General features: G+C 46.1%; 1 protein-coding gene across 1 annotated transcript in view; it reads left to right on the forward strand.

Annotated features, from left to right (window-relative positions):
• Positions 1 to 14,467, forward strand: part of pcdh7a (protocadherin 7a) — a gene marked incomplete at its 5' end in the record, with an annotated part of 36,176 nt that extends 21,709 nt beyond the window's left edge. The window contains 2 exons of the mRNA XM_079158792.1: positions 11,722 to 11,923; positions 13,886 to 14,467. Coding sequence (XP_079014918.1) covers positions 11,722 to 11,923; positions 13,886 to 14,418 — 735 coding nt within the window. The 3' untranslated portion in view covers positions 14,419 to 14,467. The remainder of the gene's footprint in view (positions 1 to 11,721; positions 11,924 to 13,885) is intronic.
• Positions 14,468 to 16,450: the final 1,983 nt, after the last annotated feature.

A 16,450-nucleotide genomic window follows, 5' to 3' on the forward strand; every position in this document is an offset into this window, starting at 1 on the left:
GCAGCAAACATGTTTTCGACTGCTTTGCTTAACTCCTTTACTGCAGTAGCTGCGGAATAATTAGCATCTCTAAACATTTCCTTTTTTTTTTTTTTTTTTTAATGTCAGGAGTCGCATAATCATCCGGCCGACTCCTCAGCGTCGGCTCGGCTCCCTGAGACCCTGCCGGATACCACTTCACTGGAGTTGCTCCTTAACCTCAATGCTGAACCATAATTTTTTCAAAGGCGCCTGCAAAGATGGAGCCCAAGTGCGTATATGCGCTTGAAGTGCGGCGTGAGGTTATCGATGGGAAACGGGTCGGATTCTCCCTCGCTCTCTCATTAACTCTCCTCCTTCCTTCTCCCGTCCGCTCAATGGCCCCGCCGCTGCACTCGCTCCCTGGTGTATTCAACAGCACACACACACACACACACACACACGCTCTCGCATGCAAGAGGTCTGTTTGCATACCAAAAGCATACTTCATAGCTCAAAGAAAATGAAAGGCGTATTAATTATACAGTCTCACGCGCACACACACAGAAAAAGAGAGAGGGGGAGGGGGAGGGGGGGGGGGGGGGGGGGGGGGGGGGCAGTTGCTTTATGTTTCTCCTCTGCGTCAAAGGAGACAGAGTGTGAGAATGATGGAGTCTCTGCGTCAGGGAGAGAGGGAGCGAGGAATAAGCGCAGGGGGGAGAGAAAGAGCGCACTGTCTTCTCTCTTTTAATGTGTGTGTGTGTGTGTGTGTGTGTGTGCGTGCGTAGCGTCTACCCAGCATAACGCCCCCTCTGTGTCCCCGAGTCACTCTCTGTCACTCACACACACTGAGACTATTGTCGAGACGTTGGGCGAGGTGCCCCAAGACATTTCTGTGGCACTGTGTCTGTCACGGGAGGGGTGATAGGGCCGACGTGGGGCTCACACACACGTCCAATTCTCACGCGTAGATGTGCCGCGTTACCATTTGAGGTCGTGTAGGTGGGTGAGTCGATGCGGTCCCCTCCTGGAGAGCAGGGCGTGAGGGCGTGAGTGAGGGCATGAGTGAGGGCGTGCGTGCGTGCGTGAGTGTGCGCGCGCGGCAAAGGCCCGAGCAGTGTTTGTTTGTGTCTGATAGCACATTAGCCAGAGCTATCTTTAACCTTGCAAAATGAGTGACACTGATTCTAAACTGACGGGATGGATTTCAGTTTGCCACGACGTCCCGGCGCGTCAGCCGCTGTCAGCTCAGCCCGTCTGCCCCGTTTTACAAAAAAGACAGGGGCGCCACTAAGGAAACCGCGTATATATGAGAGAGAGAGCGAGAGAGAGAGAGAGAGAGAGAGGGGACAGAGACTAAAAGAAAAGGTGAGAGAGCAAAGCCGGGGTCAGATATGGTATATAAAATAGTTTGTTGGAACTACTGGAAGTGGAAGAGAAAGAGGCCTTTTTATTTGTGGTGATAAAAATTGAGAAACAGAGAGAGGAGAGAGTGAACAGGATGCAGAGAATGAGAAAGTATGGGGGAGGAAGTGGAGGTGTGGGGAGGAGGGGGGGAGGGGGGGGATAGAGACCTCGCTCTTGTATCCGGATGTCTCCGAGGTCCTTTATTGACTCTGTCTATTGTTCACAGCAGCACTCCTAATCACTCTCAACAGGGAGGTTGTGCTTCCGTGTGTGTGCCTATCTGCCAGCCCTGTGTGTAGGTGTGTGTGTGTGTGTGTGTTTTTGTGTTGCAGGACGACGTATCTTTAGCCTCATCCTCACTTCTCTCTTCATACACTGGGCCCCACAGTGAAGCCATTGTTCACTCTCCTCTGGTCAAGCTTAATGGACAATAGCAGTGGGTGGGAAAAGCCTGTTCCTAACACGCATGCTATTAGTCTAATGGTCCACATACACACACACACACACACACAGAATGGGCAGTGAAATGCCATCTAAATAGCAGGCATACATATGCATGGTCTCTCTTACTCACGCACGCACACACAAGGCCGGTTTGTACGCCACCATCCTGTTTGCATCTTTCTCAACAATGGCCGCTGTCATGGCTATTAAGAGCGATGACTGTTTTAGGGACTAGCAGTGGAAAGCGATGAACATCACGATCGCGCGCGCACACCGACACACAAACAAAGGAGCTAATCTGAATCATGGGCATTTGTCCGGTAAGCCTCGCTTCACGTCCTCGCTCTACGAGCTTTTTGTTTCTGTTTTGTCCCCCATGGACGGCCACGGTTACACAAAAGGATAAACGTTTCAAAGGCCCGATGCGGTGAATAGAGTCAGTGATTTTCAATGTGTATCTGCAGGGTGGAGAGAGCCCAGATGGAGACGGGGAGAAGGGAGAAAGCTCAATGCCAGAGTGGACAGCTTGATGGTAACAAAAGCTGTGGCGGATGGCGATGCAGTGAACCCGCATGCGGTGTCTCTCTCTCTCCCTGCGTCTCTCCACATAAAACACACACACACAAAACCGTACCTTAAAAAAACACACGCAAACACACTCACAGTGGCTAGTTAGGAGAGCGCTGATGAGGCCGGGTTTGGCTTGTAATTTTTTTCCCCGTAAGAGAAAGTGATTTATGGACGACAGGCTCCGGCAAGCAGCGGACACGCGTTGCAAAAAGTGTTTGCCGGGACGGGCGGGCCGGTAAGCAGCGTGGACGGCAGTTCCGCTGGCGGCCACGGGGGTAAGGGGGGGGGGGGGGGCAGACTGCAGCAGTGTGGAGAGGAGTGAGGAGTGTGGAGAGAGAGAAAGAGGGAGGGAGGGAGAGAGGGGCCGCATAGTGCCGATCAGATGACCTCGCTGCTGCAGTTAATGTTCTCTGGCGCTCAGACACAAGGCTAAGGCTCTCCCTCATACCGCGGGGCTGCTGTACTACAAGCTATTGTGGCGGCAGGAGTGATGTTGTTGGAGGTGTGTGCAGGAGGAGGGGGGTTAAAAATGGAGGGAGTGGAGGAGGATACGGTGGGGAAAGAAGGGGCACACGACACAGAGGAGGCATGTTACTAAAGCACTGCTCCGTTTCCGTAGTCCTCTGTTTCTTTCTTTCTTTCTTTGTCTTTTCTCTTTGTCCCACTCTCTTGCCCTCCTCCTATCACCCCCCCCCACACACACACACACACACACACCTCCCCTCGCATCATTTTGCCTACTGCCGCACTTGCCCCCCTCTCCCTCAGCCTCGTGCCTCCCCTCTCCCTCCCTTCTTCCCTCTCCCTGTCTCTCCCTTGCTCCCTCTCCTCTCTTTCTCTCTCTGCAGTGCAGCACAGTGATTATCATTCCTCTCACAGAGTCAGGCCTGATAGTCAGATACTGCTGAGCACCCTTCTACATCACCTGCTTCTAGGGGGAGCAATGGGGAGAGAGGGAGAGAGAGAGAGAGAGAGAGAGAGAGAGAGGGAGGGGGGGGGGGTTGGACTGCAGAATAAGAAGGATGAAAGGGGAAAGAGGAGAGGAAAGCAGAGAAAAGGGGAAATGAGAGAAGGGAGAGCGAAGCGAAGGGTGAGAGGAAGCAGAGAAATATGGGGGGGATGGGGGGGGGGGGTATAGGGGTAAAGCAGAAGCATGGAGGAGGGAGGGATTGCTCTTACTGCAGAGGTGGTCCCACTGCAACACACACACTCTCGCCTGCATAGTTATAAACGTGCCAGCGAGTGTGTACGTGCACACCTGCGAGTGTGAGCGCAAGCAAGCAGGTGTGCCTAATGTGTGGATTCACGGCATCCGCATGGAAGCCGCCAGTGTGAGTGTGTGAGTGTGTGAGTGTGTGTGTGTGTGTGTGTTGTGGTAACAAGGCGCCTCGGCTCATCAACATCTGTGAGTCAGACAGCCGAAGACATGCCGCTCGTACTGCTTCATCCCTTTTACCCGAGCCGAGTCTCAACCTGCTCCAAACCATTTTCTGCATTCTGCAAATACCACAGCGGTCCTCCCTCTCTCCCCCCTCAACCAAAACGGCATTCTTTGTCTCTTCATTTCTACTTCAGGCCGTCTGTGGTCAGAGTTGTACAAGTCGGGTCCCCTTTCATCATCGGTACATTGCCACACGCACTGATTAACAGCCCTGTCTTTGTGTTTCACCCATTTATCGGTTGTTTTATTCATCGTGTGACTCCCCCCCCTCTCTCTCTCTCTCTCTCTCCCACTCGGTGTCTTCACCTGTCTGCTTGACCCGACGCGTGCACCGTGTAAACAGGACGTCTTGCTCCTTCCTGCATAGCCCGGGGAAACTGCATTCCAGCGTCCCCGCACGCGTCGCCCCCCCCAACGTTACAGCAAATACAGTTTCAGACGAGTTCTATATTTAAATAACCCGGTGTAAATATATCATCCTCAAATAAATTGTTAACACGTCTGTCCTGTTCGCACAGCCCCCGCGAGATGCTTCCTGTCAGGATATTTCACCGTCTCCACCCCTCCACCCTCCCCCCTGTTGCCTTTGATGCATAACTTAACAGTCGACAGCAAAGACATTTTTCCTGACAAATGCTTCAGAGATTTTCGAGCACGTGTGACCTGAGAACGGAGACTTCTGACCGGTCGACTCCATCGCTTAGTCAAAGTTTTGTGTTCTTAGTTTGCCTCATTGGCACGGAGGAAAAGGGATGAGATGACTTGTTTTTTTTAAAACCCCAAGACATTGATGTGATTATTCACCACCAAACTTCACACTTTTAGGTGCTTGCGGGGGGAAAAAAATCTGTTATAATGATAATAGAAGACATCTGGAGAGGATGTGAGAATCTAAATAAAACTCACTTAAAGTGATAGAAAACCATAGTACAGAGTGGCAAAGAAGAACACATTGAAACACGCCACCAGCAGAGCCACGTCTTCTGTTCACTTTAAATATACACATTAAACAACAGTGCACATCGTTCCATGCCGTTAGTTTCGCCGCGCAAAGCATCTTTACAGTTTAATCTGGCAAAGTGACGGCGTTCCTGCTTTTAAAAGCTTTAAAATCAAACAGAATAAACAGTCAACACAAACTCTTCACATCTCAAGAATCTTTGAATTATAATAAACTCCCAGTTCGCTCACTCATTCCAACACCCGCTCTGCTCTCAGAGAGTGAGCACACACACACACACACACACACGGTTGCTGGCTGCATTAGTGCGGCACTCTAAACGGAGGCAAAACAAGAGAGCAGAGGCAAAGGTCATTTCCCCTGATCAGCATTCCAGATATGAAGTCTGGGTCTATACCCATGTGGTGTCAACAGAAGCATATTAGTTTTCATTATGCGCTGTGGAAGCAGAGTGCAATATCACCTTACGCATTCTGTTATCACTGCGATGTGCAGAAGACTGACATTTAATCAGCTCAATTATTTTTAGGTAGTAAATAAGCTATCGCTTTATGAGAGACAGGATGCGGTGACGTAATTTGATGACATGAATAGTGATAATAGACTATTGATCTTGCATTGAGTATCAGAAGCATGCTTGTCCAGTACGGACAGCTATAAGCATTAGAACATGTTCTAAGCTTTTATTCACGTATTCAAATTGTGGGTTTTTTTTAAAGTAATTATTTAATTGAACCTTCTCTAATCATTCAATTGGTCATCCTGCCCACTGGAGCTGCTAAGCCACTTAAAGAATTCCATAAATCTGGCCTTTAATTGAGACTTTCCGTATCCCACGAGGGTCACAATCCTGTTTCTGGCATGAAAATAATCACATTTAGGCGTATGGATGCTTGGCGTTAAACACCACACGTCCGCAGGCTGAAACCCACCAGTGACGGGCGGCCGGCGGGGATATTAACACGCTGAGCTACACCCCTCAGTCAACGTTAGAAAAACTCACCCGTCTGGAGGGAGTGATTACAAATTGGATGCCAGGTGTCTGCTTGATTGACATTTGGCTCGTGGAACTGTCCGACTTCTGCCTCGTTTCAACACAGGAGAGAAAAAAATAAACTCCTCTAAAACCTCCTCTACCTCCGGTTGCGGCACAGTACCACACGCTAACACGCAGCAACATGGAGGCAAGTGGGCGAAGAAAAAAAAATAAAATCCATCACGACGCGCGACAGAACGGCCTTTCGTAACTGATGAACAATTGTGAAATATGAGAAGATATCATCCCTCATTAAAACGTATGAATTCCGTCTGTCACAGTCTGATGCATTTTTATTAAAGAAAAGCAAGCAGGCAAGAAAAAACGTCTTATACGTAATTAGAATCAATCTGAGAGCTGTTTAGTCCAAATGCAATTATTGAACAGCCCTCTTCAACTAATTTGGCTACATCCACTCGATCAAATATCAATTGAAGAGCAAAAAGCAATCACACACTGTCGGTGGATATCGATTGTAATAAAAAATGTTGGCATCAGCCTTAAATAAGTCATTTTGGTGCAGAAAATGAATTAAGAGTTTAGTGTGCTGGATGTTGACTCTAAAGCAAACAGTGTATCTAAAATAATGGTCAACTATGGATTATGCATCCTCGCTCTGCTTGTGTGCAACGTGACCTGAGTGTTGGTATGAGCGAAATACTTGTTATGTATAAAAGAGGAACCAATCTATACGTACCAACCGTATACATAATACAATCAGGCGTAACATGGTGGCTCTTCTCCGTACCTAGATGATGTGAAAAACAAACGAGACTGAGCAGAGGGCCAAAAGGGAAACGGGGCTTAGTCCTGCAACCGTATTTGTAGTTTTGGTTTATGCATAAACTGCATCCTGTCAATTAATTATGCAGACCAGAGCGTAGCAGGGCATAGACGAACACAAGTACACACACACACATACACACACGTCCCAACGCGCTTGCAGATGCGCACAAACGAGTCAGACGCGCAGATGTCGCACATACGCGCGCAAAAAACGCACACGTGTTGAATACGCAGACACATGTAACGAGGAGAGAGGGAGACTGTTAATTAACCAGAGCTCGTTAATTCTCTTTGAACCGACAGCGATGAGGTTTACACACTAATTACCTTGATGACTGAGCCAACCTGCGCACACACGCACATATGCGCCACCTCGAACTGCGAAACACACACACACACACACGTGTACTCTCACAGGCTGACATAACACATCTTGCAGGCTTTGAAAGTCTCGCACACCGCAGTAAAACACAAAGGTGCGAAGTCTCACTCGTAAGCATATGCACACACACACGCGCGCCCGCGCGTGCGCCGGACACTCTAGCCCTGAAATGAAAGCTATATTGGGAGCATTTTTCTTTTTTTTCCTTTCACGGTTCCTTCAGAGCTGCAACATTCAGATGGTTAAGTTTATTCTGAGTTCAGACCCATCATGCATCGGTTTGATTCATACCTTTCTGCCAGAAATAACTTCACAGGATCTCCCATACTGTATCAGGAATGCTCATGAGCTTGTACAGTACAGTTGCGCTACACACACTCGCACAAAATGCTCTCAATGCGCCCACTCAGACACGCTCCCAGCGCCTTGCAAATGAGCGAAGCTCCCATGTCAGTATTGAACTGTAATGGCCCGTGTCAGATTAAGGGGAAGGTTTTTTTTTATGTCCTCCGTCAAACTCAATTAATATTCCATCAGGCATGAATTCATAGGCCACGCTGGACCTTAGCCAACTCATCCACATGCGTCTGTGTTCGAAAGTGTGTGGGTGTGTCGACGTTCAGATATTTAGTAATCAGTCTTTATTCCGATAGCTCTTGACAAATAATAAAAAGCATGCGTACGCACACAAACATGCTTAGTGAGTCAGGTTGGAAAAACATCAAGGGACGCTCGGGTGTTTTGTTTGTTTTTTTAGAGGAAGAGATGAGCTGGTAAAGCAGACAGGAAATAAATAGAGATCCGTTTAAGATATGAGCTGGATAGAAGCTTTAAAAAGAGCTTATTGATAGGAAACGATGGGGAAGGGGGGGAAGTATAAGTACACATTTTGAAAAATAAAAAAAAGTGAGACAACAATGGTGAGAGGCCAGAGGGACAGAGACATACTGTGCGGAAGAGACAAGACATTTTCAAGACTTTCATCCTCCGTTCAGAGAACGTTCAGAGAACGTTCAGAGAACGGAGGATGAGAGAAAAGGAGGGAAAAAAGGGGGTTAGAGAGTTATGGGTCAATAAAGCCTGCTGTAGGGAAGAGGAGAGGGACTCATAACGAGGTCAAGGACACATCATCGATCGCCACGTCATAAAGCTGACGGGCAAGAGAAGGGAGGGTTGGGGGGGAGTGAGAGGGAGGGACAGAGGAAAGAAGGGAGAGTTACAGCTGTGAAAAGCAGAGTTGACTGCAGGATCGTCCGAAGGAAGGGAGGGAGGAGAGAAATAGAAAATAAATGTATCAGGGTGAAGGAATGGAAGGGGGCAGCTCTAGGCAGAAAGAGGGTTAGAGGAAAATTGAATTAGATGAAATCATGGCTGAACAGATGAATTCTGTAAGAGAACAACACACAGAGAAAACAACCAGCAGCAGGCCTCCAACAGTAGTAACTCTCTCCTTGTCTGTCAATCAAGTTCGGCCCTTTCTTCATACATATAGTTAAGCATCCATTATAAAATATAAATACTCAGCGATGTTTGAAACATTCCAATACTAATACTAATGACATCCCCATCAGCCTCAGCTGTGCTTTGTGATAAGTGCCAAATTAGCAAACATTAGCATGCTAACACGCTAAACTAGGCGGTGAACGTGGTAAACATTATACTCGCTTACCACAGTGGTGGAATAAGAACTCAGATCTTTTACTTAAGTAAAAGTAGTAATACTACAGTTAAGAAATACCAAATAAAGTATAAGAATTAGCATCAAAATATACTTAAAGTACGTAAGTAAATACTTGTTCTTGAGAATAGTAAAGATTTATTGGATTGTAATTATTGATGCATAATGTGTCATGCATCACTTACAATAATATAATAATTTATCAGTTGATTTATATTTTGTGTTCATAATTTAAATCTGCAAAGTAACTAGTAACTAAAATTATCACTGAAATGTAGTGGGGTAAAAAGTGCTATATTTGCCTCTGCGATGTAGCGGAGTAGAAGTAAAAAGTAGCATGTAATGGTACAACTGCAAGTACAAAAAAAAGAATTAAGACTTAAGAACAGTACTTGAGTATATGTACTTAGCTACATTCCAGCACTGGCTTAGCATCCCTATGTTAGCATTGTCTCACAGAGCTGCTAGCATGGCTGTAGACTCGTGGAATGCGTTCCATCTACCTCGGAAATAGGAAGTTGTACTTGGCAATGGCGTCGCACCTGAGTGTGTACAATTACAGTACAATAACTGGTGAAACTTAATGTGGCTTGCTCCAGCCAGGTTAGCCATTGTTAGCTATTGTTAGCAATAGAAGTTGATAACAATGCATTACGCCGGTATTTTGGGCATGCAAACAGCGTAGCAACATGTCCACAGATAGAAGTTGGACAGTACTGTATGTATGGCTGATTTAATGAAACACAAATGAGACAGAAGTGCATAATACTACAGCTTCTTTTACTGTTGATGCGCAGAGGAGCAGCCATCTTGGATTTTGATGTTGGGGTGGGTGAGGTTCGTGAGTCAGAAATCCGAATTCAGGCGACTGGGGACCCAGTAATTCTAAATACCAGGTTCAAATGGAACGCAGCATTGATCTTGTTTGAAAACACTTTGAAGGTATTTCCAGAATCCTCATCAATCCTAAACGTTTTTTCAAAGATTGACAGGTGTCGATTTTTGGACAATCTGATGCATTGCTCCGTGACTTGACAAATTGGGGCTAATCCAAACTACAGTGATCTCATTTTCTTCCTGTTTCATATTGTACCTCTGAAGGGAAGGCCGGAGAGGGATCATTTCATTTTTAACCATCATTATCATGAAATAATTATTCCGTCATCATGAAAAAAACATTACACCTCGTAATGGCACTGCTCTAAAAAAATGAGATGAGATCTTACGATTAACTTCTTTCTTATTGCAAGAAAACAAATCATGATCCTCACCCGTTCCCTCTCTCTCACTTGTTCGCCCATTTTTTCTTTCTCTGTGCCATTGCCCCTTGGTCTGAAAAAAGAGGAAAAAAGAGGTCGGACTGCTTCATCTGAACTAATGCTCTAAAAATACATTGCTCTCTCTGCGGAGAGTCAAGATGAAGCCACTGTGATTCCAAGGACTGCTGCTTCTCTATTAGAATCTAATAGCTCCTCCTCAGTCTTGCTTGTGCTCACAATCTCTGCTGTCTGTTTCTCTCATCCCTTTTTTTTTTACCCGTGTGTGACAAGAAATGGCGGAAAAAACAAGTGCTCCGTTAATCCCCCCCCACACACACACACACACACTTCCTTACTTAATTAATTTAGCTGTGCATTAGGTGAAACGTTCCATTTTTCTGTGGGTGTTTGGAAGGAAAAGAACAATTGGTTTAGTTTGGGCTTTTAATGCCAGCCGTCCATCCGTTTCCCTCCAGATTATCCCGAGGCGATGTTCCCAGTTAAAGTTTTTTTCGCCCTAATCTGCGTCTTCCCTCTGTTCCCCTCACTTTCTCGCTATACGCCGCGTGTTTCAAAGCATATCTAAATTGAAAGGGATGTCATTTTTTGCGAATAGATAAATGAGCATGAGAGGAGATAGGAGGGGCGTTGTAAAGAAATGGGCTTCCTGGTGCAGAGTGATCCCTCCAGGCCAGACGGAGTCATTTAACTCCTTCTGATATTCTCTCAGCATGGATTTATTACGCCCTTCTTCTTTTTTTTCTCCTCCAAAGTGAAAACCGGTCTGCTAACTAGACTGGGGTGATTTGAGTGTTGAAATCGCAGCAGGTGCGATGCTCAGTTTGAGCCAACGATGTGATTCGTGACTGAATCATCACCCCTTTTACCTGTAGGATTGGTGGTAGGTTGCCTGTTGGTTTGTGTTCACGGTGATGGGTGCTGACCAAAACCAACAATGCGTTAATCCGTCTCTTAGTAGATTCCAAGGTTCCTATCCAGCCTTCAGAAGATATAAATCTTAAAAAAACATTTCATGAATACAATAATACAGTAGATTCATTTGAAAAAAAGATGAAATCATAGACCTAAAACACATGGACACTGCATTTTTATAAGCAAATGTAACTCTAACAGGAGTAACTATTTTCCGCTGCGGATGAATACACATCTGGTCACCTGGTGAATATTTATGCACACAACCGTTCTGTACACACGCCAGGTCGGTGCAGCCGGGACCGACTTCAAATGAACCCTCGGCCCAATGCCGTTCGCTATAAAGGAACACGTCGCCCATTGCAACGATGTGTTTAATTCAAAACGGCGGAGCTACGTCAGGCTTTGGATACACAGACCGGACTTCTCAATGAGATCAATGCATTGCAGGTTTTGTTGACAATCATAAAAAATATAGAACCCAACTTCCTTCACTTCATAGTGTTTTTTGACAATGGGCTCTATATCGCCCAGCTGCTACTACTGGGCTCCAGTCCCGATGAACAATAAGTGTCTCCAGGCCGGCCAGAGGTTCGTAAACATCCGCCATGTCCAGCAGCATTAATCTAAACTGGGATTAAAAGCCAATGGAAAACTTTGAATGACCGCCGCGATTGGTTGATGGCTATTACCCTGCATTGTCGCAGCTAAGCTCATAATCAAGGCGAACACGATTCGGTTAATCTCAATATGTCTTTGCGGACCCCCTTGCCCACCCCTCCTGCCTAATCCCCAGATTTAGAATCTCCGATTAGGAATCCAGGATGATTAATCCCACATCCCGTGTGTTTTCTGTTTTCCCGCAGGGAACCCTTCGCCGGGTGACCTTCTCCGTAGTCAGCCAGCCCCAGGACGCCGGCTGCTACGACAGCGGCCTGGAGGACTCGGAGACGCCGAGCAGCAAGGGCTCGTCGGGGCCGCGACTCGGAGCGCTGCCGCTGCCGGAGGAGGGCTACGAGCGGACCACACCGGAGGGCAGCGTGGGGGAGGAGGAGCACGTGGAGAACGGTTAGAGCAAACGCACACAGTCGCACAGTAAAACAGCCAATTACATTCATCGAAGTCACTCCGAAATTGCAGTCACGAGGCCACCAGATACTTTCATACTTTGTATTCTGTGAAAACACACACACACAAACACAATCACACCCACAGTGAATGCATGCTGCCAAGGTCTCAGGAGCCTCTCCTCTCCTCACGTGAAGGGAATGTGTTTTATAGAATAAAGGAATTTTCCTGTGTGTGTGTGTGTGTGTGTGTGTGTGTGTGTGTGCTGCACACATGTTTGTGTGAAAGCGTGTGTCACCTGAAAAGCTTTTTTCTGAAAAGCTAACGGTTTGCTCGTCGGTGGCCTTGCCTTTAGTCGGCAGCCCAAAACTTCCCTTTTCACCAACAAAATTGTGTTTTTACCTTTTTTTTCTCGACCGGGTCTTTGTCAAGGACGGAGACATAGCACACAAAAAGGTTTTTTTATTTTTTTTATTTTAAATTCCATCTTCTTCTCCTCTTTTCTCTGTGTACGCTCACGCCAGAGATGGAACAAGTGAAGCAACACACCAAGGTCACTATGACCCTGGTGTGTTGCTGACTGTACTTGTGGGGTTAAATGATGCTTTCTCACCGACGTGCGGAGTCTTGAGAATATTCTGGAGTTTTAATAAGTTTCCTTCACGGTCAGATGGAGAGAACAGAGAATTCATTGTGTCGGTTGCAGTGGCGGGCCGTGCATTTTATACCTGGGCCTTCAGTGCTGTCCTGCTACAGTGTAACCACCTCCTAATAACCTCATTATGACGCCACAGCTACGTGTTATTATTTGTTTCTAGGGGTGTAACAATACACGTATTCGTAATACGTTTGAATAATACTAGTGCATTTGAAAAATGCAGAAGCTTAAATTGTGGGAAATATAATGTTCTTTCCGTGGAGCCACTGCGCTCAACCTGGCAACCCAGCCAACGTCTGACACGCCCACCACGGAACAAAAGCATTGTACTCTGCTGAGCTACGTGTGTTCTGGGACAAAAATGGGTTTTTAACTAATAGATGTCACCATGACACTTCCCCAGTTGATTGCTTACATTAAGGCAATTCTTTTTTGTATTACACGTTTTCTGAATTTGTATGTTTAAATGAGACACTGTCTTATCAGATATGAGTTGATTTGTATACATTTCCACAACAGTAATGTGAACGTTGGATAAAGCCAGGTTCAGAATTATTGTTTCATTGTGTTGACATATTAAAGTCAAAGGTTTTGACAGAGGGAATATTGGATGTCTCTTTGTATCACTCCATAAATCAGACAATACTGTCAACAGCCGTAAAAAAAAAATCAATTTTCACCATCTTTTTAGTAATAAAATGTTGTATAAATCAGGCTTTGATTTATATATGAACAAACCCCTCTGTAAAAACCTTCAGAATATAGATAGGAATGACACTGTCTTGGTACTGAAGCGGAGATTTCTGATTCAGAGTCTGAGAATATACTCATTTTAAATGTGTACTGTAACATTACAGACAGGTGAATAGGGTAAAAAAAAATTAACTAATAGATTTAAACATGAAACTTCCCCAGTTGATTAATTAATATATTAAGACAAATATTTGTTATTATTTTTATTTTTATTTAGTTTTCTGAAAAGTTATATGCAAATGAAGAATTATCTAATGCTAGCTTTTGATACATTTAGCAGAAATCTACAGACACAAACAAGACTAAAACTAGTTTTCTTTCCACTAGGCTGAAAGAAGACATCCTTAATTGTCTCTTCTTGGGAGCCCAGTGGTTTGGACGCATACCGTATCATTTTAGCATCCTCAGTTTGAATCTAGTTGTGTCCCTTTGCTTCAGGTCATCTCTCTCCCCATAGTTCTTGTCTCACCCTAAAACTATCAAATGAAGACAGAAATAAACAAAAGAAAAATCATTTTTTCACCCTTCAATCTTTCTTTTTGCCTTTCCAGATGCCAGGCAGCTGCCAGATGTAGCCCTAACAGGAAAGTGCACCAGGGAATGTGATGAGTTCGGCCACTCTGACACCTGTTGGATGCCCGTCCGCCCTTCGCCTCGCCAGCGCCACGGCAGCGACCCCCCACGGCTCTCCACCTTCGCCCCCGGGGACGACAATAACAACCTCCGCGGCAACGACCACGAAAGCGACAGCGAGAGCGCCGGCAGCGCGGGGAGCTCGGAGCCCGGGGTGGTCGGCGGCGGAGAAGGTCAGAGGTTACCCTTGGCCAACGGGGATCCTCTCGGCACCATGGGGGGCGGAGACCGCAACAGGAACATGGGCGACCACAACCGCAACCTCCTGAACCGCAAGATGACCTCGGCGTCCTACGACACGTTCAGCAGCGCAGGCTTCGGGAGGCGCCAGCAAGAGGAGGAAGGAGGAGAAGGCCAGAACCCGGCCGAGGTCATACCTCTGACGCGCACCGGAGGCGACTACAAGACCACGTCCTGCCTCACGCTGTCACGCCGAGAGGTCTACCTGTGACGGCTAGGCCATTGAAGCGATCACTCCCTTTTCTGAAAGAAAAAACAAAACAGGGAGGGTTAAGACTTTACTGTCATCAGTTTGGAACGCCTTTTAAACCCGCGAAGATGTGAAAATGTCGGGAAAAGCTGTTTTCCAAAAGCTATACATCAAATTGGATTTTGGATTCTGACTATTATTTATAGGCACCTAAACTTAAGCAAGCGATGAATCAACTCTTCGGAGAGCTCTGACCAGGAGTACTTTCTAAAAAAAAAAAGAAGAAAAAAAAAGTATTTTTAACTACTACTGAAAGTTGCCCCGCAGGCGATGATCCCATTACGAACTTGTGGGGAAGGACGACTTCATCTCTTCTTCTTTTTACCTGAATCCAGTGCATGCCTGACCCTCTGCCACAGAGGGGGTCTGTGTGAAGAAGAGGGAGAATGAGACTGAGAGTGAATCCTGATGCGATAAATGTCTCTGTGCATGTGGAAAACTTTCTCCAGCGGGCAAGATTTGGACTCAACTGGCGAACCATCTTGCTGAAAAAAAAAACACCGAGGTCTTATCCTGTCAAAAATAGATGAAGGAGAGGTAACGGGTCTTCGATTGCACCGTGGATCTAATCCAAACCAAGCAAACGTTCTAATGACTAAAGACAACGCAGGGGGGATATTAACCAATCAAACTGCTGATCCCCGCGATAAAGTACTGAGAGTATGGTGACTGTACAGCTACACGGTAATGAGAAGAAAAAAAAGTGCCGATCTCTAAAATCAGGTATCTTTAAAAACATTCAAAACAAACTGCAACCACCTGAAAATACTTTCTTTTTTTTTTGTTTGCAGTAATCAAATGTAACCACTCAAAACACAAGGTGCTCGTAGAGCGTCGGTAGTGCCGCAGAGTTCCGGCGTGCGTGAAAGTACGTGTGCTATCATTTTTGCCTCCACACCCAGTCTGTATGTATATGTATATAGATATCGTACATGTGTATTTGATAAGACGGCAGGCTTTTACTCTCTCTGCTGCTGTCCACCGTTTCCACGGGGGACTGAGGACGCCTGCCGCGTCCCTACAGGGTTCCCGTATCACAAATGTTCTTTCATACACACACACACACACTTAACACACACACACATATCTGAGCATGTAAACACAAAGTGGTACAGTTGCATTTACAGAATGTGAACATGCATAGGGCCACAGTTTATGACATGATCTGGTGGCAGTGTATCATAAATTATATAATAACTTGCATTAACGTTCGTACAGGAAACATTAAGCACACACACAGTATTAAAACATACATAGAGACACAAACCCATATTACGATGTGCGCAAGGCATACGCACTATGTGTGTATGTGCTCTTAATCATACTTTTTTAACATATTGCCTCTCATTGAACTAGCTGTAGCATTTTGCCTGCTCCTCCCCCCCCCCCCCCCCCCCCCCCCCCCCCCCTCCTTCAGACAGTATTTAAACATGAAATGTATTTAAATAATTACTCATCTCTCTGACTGACGTGCTGGGCGACATTAAAAGGGAATTTCAGACATGTCATGTATGTAACGATAGGCAATGCAGGAACATGAGATGCTCTGCATACTGTAAGTAGGACTCATCGAAAAACCAAATTTCTGTAAGGAAAAAAAAAAGGACTCTGCATGAATGAAAGAAATGCTGACTTTGTTTCTCTCTTTTTTTAAACCACGCGCCTTTTTTGGATACCACGCCTATTTGGATACATCTGTATTACACGTGTGTGTGTGTGCGCGCGCTCACGTGGGGGAAATGGAGATAACGATGGCGGCGAGGGAGTTAGTTTCAGTGGATTAAACTGTTCCCACTCGGTCGTGGAGCGAGTTTGGTGGTAACCTTTCTCTCAGTCTCCATGAACAAAAAAAGAACACAACGCAGCGGGAGCTGCGGAGATCCGCCGCACCCCTTTTTCACCACACAGTGCCGACCCGAACTCGCCCACGCCGCTGCTCCAATCTGATAACAGATAACAGAACTTGTCCTGCCCAGCAGCTACCGCACGAATC

This window comes from Pholis gunnellus (assembly GCF_910591455.1).
Source record: "Pholis gunnellus genome assembly, chromosome: 5".
Lineage (NCBI taxonomy): Eukaryota > Metazoa > Chordata > Actinopteri > Perciformes > Pholidae > Pholis > Pholis gunnellus.